An 11,249-nucleotide genomic window follows, 5' to 3' on the forward strand; every position below is an offset into this window, starting at 1 on the left:
GAAGAAATCTTGCATCTGTTATGTCTCGCGACTTGAGTCTCTTTTTGCCTCTAGTCTCTCTCACATTTTCATTTGATCTAATCTATTCCTGGCCCTGGCCCTGTAGTTTCCACTCCAAACAGAAATGCTAATAAAAAACTATATTGCCTCTACTTATTTCCAGTCACGTAGGGGTTGGTGGGCCAGTGCCTTGGGCATGAGAAGCTTGGTGGGCCAGTGCCCTGGGCAGAAGAGGCTTTGTGGGCCAGTGCCTTGGGCATGAAGGGCTTGGTGGGCCAGTGCCCTGGGCATAAGAGGATTGGTGGGCCAGTGCCCGGTCATGAGGGGCTTGGTGGGCCAGTGCCCCGGTCATGAGGGGCTTGGTGGGCCAGTGGCCCGGTCATGAAGGGCTTGGTTGGCCAGTGCCCCGGTCATGAAGGGCTTGGTGGGCCAGTGCCCCGGTCATACGAGGCTTGGTGGGCCAGTGCCCCGGTCATAAGAGGCTTGGTGGGCCAGTGCCCTGGGCATAAGAGGCTTGGTGGGCCAGTGCCCGGTCATGAGGGGCTTGGTGGGCCAGTGCCCCGGTCATGAAGGGCTTGGTTGGCCAGTGCCCCAGTCATGAAGGGCTTGGTGGACCAGTGCCCTGGGCATGAGAGGATTGGTGGGCCAGTGCCCTGGTCACGTGGGACTCGGTGGGCCAGTGCCCTGGTCACATGGGGCTCGGTGGGCCAGTGCCCCGATCACATGGGGCTCGGTGGGCCAGTGCCCCGGTCACATGGGGCTCGGTGGGACAGTGCCCGGGTCACGTGAGGCTCATTGGGCCAGTGCCCTGATCATGTGGGGCTCAGTTGGCCAGTGCCCTGGTCACGTGGGGGTTGGTGGGACAGTAACCTGGTCAAGTGAGGCTCAGTGGGCCAGTGCCCTGGTCACGTGGGGATTGGTGGGCAGTGCCCTGGTCACGTGGGGCTCGGTGCGCGAGTGCGCCGGTAACGTAGGGCTCAGTGGGTAAGTGCCCAGTCATGTGGGGCTCGGTGGGCCAGTGCCCTGGTCACGTGGGGCTCGATGGGACAGTGCCCTGGTCACGGGCTCAGTGGGACAGTACCCCGGTCACGTGGGGCTCGGTGGGACAGTACGCCGGTCACATGGGGCTCAGTGGGCCAGTACGCCGGTCACATGGGGCTCGGTGGGACAGTGCCCCGGTCACATGGGGCTCAGTGGGCCAGTGCCCTGGTCACGTGGGGCTTAGTGGGACAGTACCCCGGTCACGTGGGGATCGGTGGGACAGTAACCTGGTCACGTAGGGCTCAGTGGGCCAGTGCCCCGGGCACGTGGTGTGGGAGATCTTTAACCCTTTATGTAAATATTGGTTTTCTAACCAAAAGTTTCTTTGTAAACCATAAACTGCCGTCTTTTGTTAACAGGACAGGTACAGTGGAACTGCGACCTTCTATATCACTAAACCTTCCAGGGGTGCCCATGTACTGAAACTGTGAGGACAGATTCTCACCATTCACCACCTCATCACAGACACTAACCAACTTGCTGCCAAGAAAACCATTTAATAATCAACAAAGCAACTCTCGCCTGATCCCTGCTTATGAAAGAGAAGTACTGAGCAACGTGAGAGAGAAAAATTCCTTGAAGAAACTGCTCGTCAATAGCTGACTTATGCTGTGTGAAATGAATTGAAACCAACTCACTCCTGAATCCATTGGAGCTCATTGCCCAGGATAGAGTGCTGTACCACAGAGCCTAACACAACCATATTGTAACTAATATGCAGGAGTAACCAGTCCTTCATCCAGGCCTTCATACCAGGGGCTGTTTGCTGGGTATTAAACTCTGGAATCAAGGAGGGAAAATAGAGCCGATCAGCCATGATCTAACTGAATGCTGGGACAGGCTTGAGGAACTCGACATTCTGCTCCTGTTCCAATGTTCCCAACATTCTGCACTAGCCGATATTTCATAATGTCTCATTCCAAACATCACTGCATTGCACAGTCTTTTGTGGGCAGGTAAAAATGGGCCTTTTGTTTTGTGTTCTTGGAGAAATTGAATTTTACTAGCACATGAGTTCATGGGCATCAGAATCTCTCCGTCCCCTGTAATCTTATCCATGTGGCCATTCTTTTTGAGTGAGCTTAGTCTGTGAGCACTGACAGGTTATTTGTATCGCCTAAGGGCATTGCTTGATGCCTGAACAGGATGGATTCCACCAGAGCTCACTGCGTTGTGATTGGGAACCAAACCTTGAACTCTGTATAGTTCAGTGCACGCCAGGCTGTGCACTTACGTATTGAAAGAATCAGACAAGACGTGAACGAGAGATGGCTGTGTGAACCATGACTGTACACATTAGCTGTAGCTTCTTGGTATCTGGTACTATTTGTTACAGGTTTTTTTTGTTGCTTTTCAGCAAAGTTTCGGGTCGTTTCATGCAACATCACAATCCAGCTATTGTCTGAGAAATCCTGATTTGCTGCTCAAAATGTTGTTGCTGTACAAACGCCTCAAACAGTGGTCTGAATTGGTTGCTATTTTAATCCGATAGCCTGTAATTTCACAACTGTATTGATCCATTTACAGAAGGTACTTGACTTTTTTTTTAGAAGCATTGACTAACTTCAGACCGATTTCTTCAGTGAAATGGGAGGACCTGCAGCTTCGATTCTGTGCCACCATTCAATTAGATCCTAACATTCGCATCTTAACTTCATCTACCTGCCGTGGTTCTGTAACTATTACACCCGTAACCTAGCAGCAATCCATCAATCGTGCTTTTGAAATTCCGTTTTCCCACCCCTTCCCATTCCCCTCACCCCTCAACAGCTTCCTTTCGTAGTTGTGATTTCCAAGCTTCCACCAACCTTCATGTGGAGGGAGAAATGCTTCCTGACATCAGTCCTAAACAGCCATGAATCTAATTTCAAGTTCATGCCCCTTTGCTCTTGACTCCTCCAACAGAGGAAGTAGTTTGTCTCAATCTACGCTACCAAATCCTTTAGCCATCTAAAACAACTCCATTCGATCAACTCTTATACTATCCACAAAATATTACAGTCCGCCTCCCCATGAGAAAAAGCTTGTTATCTCACTGAGCATTCACAACAGTTATGTAGTGGTGGCCAAATGTAATTGGAGTTGTTTGGGTCTGCTCCCACTCAGCTGCTGCTCTCACTAACTCTGAAAACTCTGCTGATGAACGAATGGGCTATCAATTGAACCATTATCGCTGCTGCGCATGGCCTGTTGACATTGATAGTGAAACAGTCACAGGTGTGCTCAATGTTTCGACCGCAACAATCAAGTTCCTGCTCTTCTGTTAGGGAATGCCAGCAATGGGACCAATTTGATTGTTGGAAATGGGTACTTTGTTTTATAGGCCAGCCATGATTTGGGCTCCTCAAAGTGAGGGACAAATAGTGCTGATAAATGGAACACTTTCTAAATAGAGACACATGTTAGATCAAGCTCAGATAGAACAGGAGTAAGGTACAGAATAAAACGCACAGATAAAGCACCATACATTGGGGATAATTGTCCAATTATTAGGGGAGTTCACATTTTTAGATTTTAAATTAATGCTTCTAAGATTGTGCATGTTGATGTGTCAATTCCTGATTTTGTGCTGATGGTGGGTCAAAATTAATGAATATCAAAAGAAACATTCATGTTAACCGTAACCTCATGACAAATAAAGACTCGGATTTATATTAGCGCATTTCATCAACTCTACATATCAAAGCACTTCAACAAAGTACATTGTTGGAGGGTAGTTAGTGTTGTACTGTAGGAAACATGCAGAGAGTTTCCAAACCACTGTACTTCTTGAAACTGATTGAGCAGGAACCAGGAATAGTTGCACGTGTACAATTGGCTCGCACTCGTCTGGTGTGTGTGGTTCCTCACATCATTTGGTGCCTGAGAAATAAGGTGCAGCTCAATCAAATTTCAATGCCTCTGACTTAGCATTGCAGAATTTAAGCAATAATTCTTTGTTTATTTATTTACTTTTTTGTAAATGTAGAGTATCAAATTATTTTTTTCCCAATTAAGGGGCAATTTAGCGTGGCTAATCCACTTACCCTGCACATCTTTGGATTGTGAGGCGAAACCCACGCAGACACGAGGAGAACATGCAAACTCCACACAGTGTGACCCGGGGTCAGGATCGAACTCGGGTCCTCAGCGTCGTAGACAGCAGTGCTAACCACTGCACCACAGTGCCGCCTAAGCATTAATACTTTGTTTTAGAGCTTGCCTGTTGTAAGTTTAGAATGACGAGCTTTCCTACATCTGGGAATGCTTGAGTGATTATTTAAAGGTAGAAAGTAAGATGCATCTAATTTGTGCATTAAAAGCTAGTGACTTTTAGGGTGCACAGTTCATCCTTGTTTTTATGAGCAATAATCAACGTTTATTAATTGCACTGCTTTCAATTGTACTTTGCTAACATCGTTCATAGAATCATAGAATGGTTACAGCACAGAAGGAGGCTATTCGGTTCATTGCATCCAGGTTGGCTCTCTACAAGAAATAACTGCCGAGCCCCACTCCCATAGCCTTCTGCTGTAGCCCTGAAAATCTTTTCTCTTCAGTTCCTTCCTCACAACCATTGAAGCAATATTTGTCTTGTCGAGGCTTGTATATGGGTCATGAAACTGGAGAGAAATCTCCTGCTCTGCTTCAAAATAGCACCATTGGATTTTCTTGCATCTACCTGAGGACACACAGGATCTCCTGTTGAACATCTCATCTGATAGACAGCACCTTTAGCAGTGCAACACTCCCCCAGGAATGCCCTGGAGAGTCAGCCTAGACCTCCTGCTGAAGTCCGTGGAATGGGACTTTGAGTCAGAAGGTTGTGAGTTCATAGGCAAGTATACTAACTGCTGAGTAACAGCAGGCACCTGTGGGTGAGAAAGCCTGTAGCTGATGCAATAAATGCAACGGTTGAAAATGGAATCTCTTGTGCCAGTGCTTGAACAGAACAATACTGGAAGCTGGCCATTCGAGGAACTGCTGCATCCAGAGAACAGTCCGAGGATAGAATATCTAGGAACAATCAGACTTTGCATGTTTCATCCAAAACCTGGGAACAAATTGCACATCTTTAAGATGCTGCCAAGATAAGTATATTCAATAGCACCATTTATTTCTCATTGATCCTCTTTAGACTTTGTATATAGACCTTCAAAGTTAATCGCTTGCTCAGTTGATTATTAATAAGGAAATCTCTTATTTTCCTTTCTACTTGAACCTCATAATTCTGTGAAGATTAACAGACAATCTGCTCATTTATCTCTGGTGTTCTTATCACCACATCAGTCTCACTACTCCAGCCCTTCTCCTCTGTGCATTTGCTTACTCTCATCCTTTGTTTCAGTTAAAGTAATCATTCTTTGTTTCCCCAGTAAGTACTATGAAATTTCTCAGTAAAATATCCTCCATTTTCCTCCCTCAACCTTTGCATTGAATAACTTCTCATTCTCAAGAATTTCAACCTCCATCTCAGCCCATCCTCATTTACTGCCCGCTTATCTTCCCTTCATCTCTCTCTTCCCCAGTGTAAACATCCCAACTCATGTTCACGCCCAAAACTTTGATTTTGTCATGTGTGGTCTTGCTGCTTCCATTATTGTATCCATCACAGATAAGACCATTTAGACTTCACAGCCTTCAACATGTCATCGATGAAGATGAACACCTTGCCAAGGTCATCCCCACACCCTCACTACTTGCCTTCAAACAACCGCGCAACCTCAAACAAACCATTGTTTGCAGCAAACAACCCAGCCTTAAGAACAGTGACCACGACACCACACAACCCTGCCATGGCAATCTGCACGACGTGCCAGATCATCGACATGGATACCACCATTACACGTGAGAACACCACCCACCAGGTACGCAGTACATACTCGTGCGACTCGGCCAAAGTTGTCTACCTCATACGCTGCCGGAAAGGATGTCCCGAAGCGTGGTACATTGGCGAGACCATGCAGACGCTGCAACAACGAATGAACGGACATCGCGTGACAATCACCAGGCAGGAATGTTCCCTTCCAGTCGGGGAACACTTCAGCAGTCAAGGGCATTCAGCCTCTGATCTCCGGGTAAGCGTTCTCCAAGGCGGCCTTCAGGACGCACGACAACGCAGAATCGCCGAGCAGAATCTTATAGCCAAGTTCCGCACATGAGTGCGGCCTCAACCGGGACCTGGGATTCATGTCGCATTACATTCATCCCCCACCATCTGGCCTGCGAAATCCTACCAACTGTACTGGCTTGACACAATTCACACCTCCTTAACCTGGGGTGAGCCCATCTCTGGATCTGTAAAGGTTTAATCACCTGCTAATGGTCGCATTCCAAGCATTGTCTGGCATCTTTGAATCTGTCTATATATATGTTTTTGGAACATACCTCTTCATTCACCTGAGGAAGGAGCAGCGCTCCGAAAGCTAGTGACATTGAAACAAACCTGTTGGACTTTAACCTGGTGTTGTATGACTTACTGTGCTCACCCCAGTCCAACGGCGGCATCTCCAGATCATTTAGTCATAGACATAGAACATAGTGTAGAAGGAGGCCATTCGGCCCATTGAGTCCTCACCGATCCACTTAAGCCTTCATTTCCACCCTATCCCCGTAACCCAATAACCCCTCCTAACTTTTTTGGACATGGAGGGCAATTTATCATGGCCAATCCACCTAACCTGCACGTCTTTGGTCTGTGAGAGGAAACCGGAGCACCCGGAGGAAACCCACGCAGACACGGGGAGAATGTGCAGACTCCGCACAGACAGTGACCCAGCGGGGAATCGAACCTGGGACCCTGGTGCTGTGAAGCCCCAGTGCTAGCCACTTGTGCTACCCTGCTGCCCAAATTTCTGATCACTTTGTATCACTACCTACCCACGTCCTTTGCCATCTCTGCACCAATCCTTTCTTCCCCTATAATCCCTGCCCTAGCTCTGAACGGACATTGTTCTCTAGTTTCTCTTTCATCTCCCCATATGCCCTCTGCAATCTCACCTTGTCCCATGAGCCACAGCTCCTGTTCTCTCAACCCTTTTCCTTTTAAAATGTTGACCATCCAACTTTATTCTGTTGTTCCTATTCAATTTGTATTGTTAATCGTTATCTCTTTCCAGATACTGTCCCTCTTTCAGATCTGCCATTATCAGCCTCCTCTCGTAAAAGCATTGCAAACTATCACCTAATTTCCTACCTCTTTTTTCTCACTAAAGTCCATGAACACACAATCTCCCAATATGTGCCCATCTTCCATGTTTGAATCCCTCCAATAAGATTCCCACCACTGTCACAAGTGACAAAAAAGAATGCAAGAGGAACCAGGAGCTTAAAACGAGCGCAGCAATTGGTGAATAAGTCCTGGTGGGTACTTTTCAAACCGTATTAAATTGTAAGTCATTATTTTAGCAAAGGTAGTGACTTTGTTGATTTAATTTTAAAACATAAAAGTCTTCTGAAATTTTAAATATCCAGAAGTTTAAATGTGCAGAAGATGGCGCCGGAGCGAGGTGACTCTCTGCGAGCTCTCCCCAACAGATCCACTTTTTACTTAACTTATACTCGTTCTAATCTTTTCCCTATTATGTATTTTCTTTTCTTCCCATGTACTTAATGATCTGTTGAGCTGCTCGCAGAAAAATACTTTTCACTGTACCTTGGTACATGTGACAATAAACAAATCCAATCCAAATATAAGGGGTTAAATCATGGCAGGGGAATAGATAGGCGGTCAACGTGATGCCAGGATAGTGTGTTGCTTCTCTGGTGCCAAAGTCTGGGATGTCGCTGAAAGGCATCCTGAACAGGGAGGGTGATAAGGCAGAGGTCATGGTACATGTTGGTACCAATGACATAGGTAGAAATATGGATGAGGTCTTGCATCAAGAACTCCAGGAGCTAGGCAGTAGACTAAAAAGCAAGACCTCGCCGATTGTAATCTCTGGATTACTCCCAGTGCCGCGTACTAGCAAGTACAGAAGTAAGAGAATAGCGCAGATGAAACCCAGTACCTCGAGGAGGTATTTCCATTCGATTCTGTCGAAGGCCTTTTCTGCGTCCAGGGAGGCGATCATCTCTGGTGTTCTCTCCCGGGGAGGATGTGGGGGGAGGGGGTGATTATTATGTTCAACAGCTGCCTGATGTTCGAGTGAGTTGCCTACCCTTGACAAACCTCGTTTGGTCTTGAGCAACCACCTCTGGTGCACAGTTATCCAGCCTTTTAGCCAGGACCTTTGCGAGTATTTTCGCATCCACATTCAGCAGCGAAAGGGGTCTGTATGATCCACATTCCGTCGGTTCTTTGTCTTTTTTGGGTATCAATGAGATTGTGGCCTGCGCTAGTGTAGGAGGCAAAGTGCCCCTTGCTAGCGAGTCTGTGAACATTTAAAAAAAATACATTTAGAGTACCCAATTCATTTTTTCCAATTAAAGGGCAATTTAGTGTGTTTAATCCACCTACCTTGCACATCTTTGGGTTGTGGGGCGAAACCTACGCAAACACGAGGAGAATGTGCAAACTCCACAGGGACAGTGACCCAGAGCCGGGATCGGACCTGGGACCTCGGCGCTGTGAGACTGCAGTGCTACCACTGCGCCACCGTGCTGCCCCTGCGAGTCTGTGAACATGTCCTTTAGGTGTGGGGATTTTTCCTAGAAGTTCACCGGGAACCCATCCAGTCCTGGCACCTTCCCCCCACCCCCCTGCATAGAGCTGATGCTCTCCATGATTTCTCCCAGATCTGTTGGTGCTTCCAGCTCCCCCATCTGTCCTTCCCCCACAACTGGTATTTCCAGTCCGTTGGGGGGCTTGGAGGTGTACAGCCCTCGGCAGGTATCGAATGCTCGGTTAACCTCTTTTTGTTCCGCTACCAGTCTGCCTCCTGCTGTCTTTTACCTGCGCTATTTCCCTTGCGGCTGCTTGCTTTCTCAGCTGGTGAGCCAATTGACGGCCAGCCTTTACTCCGTGTTCGTAGAAGGTCCCCCCATGTCTGGCGGAGTTGGTACACTGCTTTCCTGGTGGATAGCAGGTTGAAGTCCATTTGTAGCGTTTTCCTCTGCACCAGCAGCTCTATGGTTGGGGCCTCGGAGTACTTCCTGTCCACCTCCAAAATAGAATTGATCAGTTGTTGTCTGGCCTTCCTCTCTTTCCTATCTCCATATGCCTTGTAGGCTATAATTTCCCCTCTGATCACAGCCTTCAGTGCCTCCCAGAATGTGGAGGGTGACACCTCCCTGTTCCGGTTGTTACTTACGTAGTCCCTTATGCTCTGTGATGTTTTCTGGCAGAAGCCCTTGTCGGCCAGGGGGTCCATGTCCAGCCTCCATGTTGGGCGCTGGGCACAGACCATCTCCAACGTCACATCTACATAGTGTGGAGCGCATCGGAGATGCCTATTGCAGAGTACTCCGGTCCTACAATTCATGGAAGCACCGATTTCCCCACTGCAAAGAAGTCGATACGGGTATATACTTTGTGTATTTGTGAAAAGAACGAAAATTCCTTTTCTCCCATGTGTAGGAACCTCAATGGGTCCACAGACCCCAACTGCTCCATAAATGTTCCCAGTTCCTTGGCCATGCCTGCCTTTTCCCCCATTCTGAGGCTCGACTGGTCAATAAGGGTCCTGTACACAGTTAAGTCGCCCCCATAATCGGTCGGTATGTGGCAATGTTGGGGATTTCCACCATGGTTGATTTTATTAAGTTTGTGTTGTCCCAGTTGGGAGCGTACACGTTCACCAAAACCACCGGTGCCCCTTCCAGGACACCGCTGACCATGACATACCATCCCTCTGGGTCCGTAACCGTCCTAGTCTCCGTGAACCTCGTCCTCTTGCTAATCAATATGGCTACTCTTAAGCTCTCGTCCTGTAGCATGAATGGTACATCAGTCCCACCCAGCCCTTCCTTACCAGTAATCTGTCCTTCTCCCTCAGATGTGTTTCCTGCAGGTAGACTATGTCAGCCTTCAGGCTTCTCGGGTGTGCAAAGACTGGATCTGTTCACCGGGCCGTTAAGTCCCCTTATATTCCAGGTGACTATTCTGGTGGGGGAGTTTCTGACCCCTCCGATCCTGTGGGATCAATAATACTTCGCTGGTGGACGTGCTATTGAACTCCGGGGCTTCCTAAATGCATTTTTACAATATAGACGCGTTCGCCACTCTCACCATGAGGTCGTGCCCCTTCACTCTGGGGTTTTCCTTTGTCCAGGTGGCACCCAACATGGCCACCAACTGTGTGTACGCCACGTGGGTGCGCCCCTGCACTCCAGGGTTTCCTTTTGTTTAGGGACCCTCCAAAGTGGCTGCTTGTGGCGCCATCTTAATTCCTTGGCCTGTTCCTTGACCGCCGAGGCCTGTGCCTGTTTCGTTGCCATCCCTTCCCTTTCTCTCTGCCCCTTTTTTGTACTGTGAATTCCCCCCCCCCCCCCCTTGTTCTGTTGCTCTGTTTCTCTGGTTCTAAATATGGCGGTCAATATGGTCGCCTTCCTTAATCCTAATTATGTTTGTTTTAGAGTCACCAGGTATCTCTCGATACCGCCCCAAGGTTCAAACCCGAATATTGACCAAAGAGCCAATACACCAGTTAGTTAGTTCAAAGTCAATACTATTTATTTACACACACAGTAATATCTACTCATGCACAAAGTACTACAAACTAAACTATCTCTAACGCTAACGCCTATACTTAGCTTCGGGTGCCCACTCAGTCAGAGGAACAATGGCCATTGTTTGGATCTGAGGTTGTTGGGTTCAAAGAGGTACAGGAGAACAGCTAAGGTCGTCCGTCTAGTAGCGAGCGTTGACCTTGGATTTACTTGCTTCTGGTGCAGCTGGTGGATGGGTCTCTCCACTTTGAGAGCCAAGTCCAAGAGAGCGATCCTCTTGTGGGGGTTCCTTCTTATACCCGGAGGGGCTTCGCGCGCTTTTAGGCGGGCCTTAAACTTGGTCCCAATTAATTGGACCGCTTCTTGATCACCGGTATTGATCTTGACCAATAAAGGGGTGGGTGCCCTGATGGCTGGGCGTGTCTTTGGGGGCCGTTGGCCTTTCTGTCTGGGAGCTGTTTCTCCAATATGCATACAGGCTCTGTGCCTGCTTGCTTTCCTAACATTGTCCACAGTTCCCTATATTCTTTGCGAGCATCCATTTTGTATTCTGGAAGTGGCCATCCCAAGTGGCTACAGTTCCCCCTCCCTCCCTGTCCACCCTCTGTATTTCCCCCCCT

General features: G+C 48.1%; 1 protein-coding gene across 1 annotated transcript in view; it reads left to right on the plus strand.

The window, feature by feature from the left end:
* Positions 1–3,698, plus strand: part of galk1 (galactokinase 1) — a 48,411-nt gene extending 44,713 nt beyond the window's left edge. Inside the window, exon 8 of the mRNA XM_072482929.1 lies at positions 1,401–3,698. Within this exon, the coding sequence (XP_072339030.1) occupies positions 1,401–1,472 (72 nt within the window). The 3' untranslated portion in view covers positions 1,473–3,698. The remainder of the gene's footprint in view (positions 1–1,400) is intronic.
* Positions 3,699–11,249: the final 7,551 nt, after the last annotated feature.

Source organism: Scyliorhinus torazame, chromosome 18 (assembly GCF_047496885.1).
Source record: "Scyliorhinus torazame isolate Kashiwa2021f chromosome 18, sScyTor2.1, whole genome shotgun sequence".
NCBI lineage: Eukaryota > Metazoa > Chordata > Chondrichthyes > Carcharhiniformes > Scyliorhinidae > Scyliorhinus > Scyliorhinus torazame.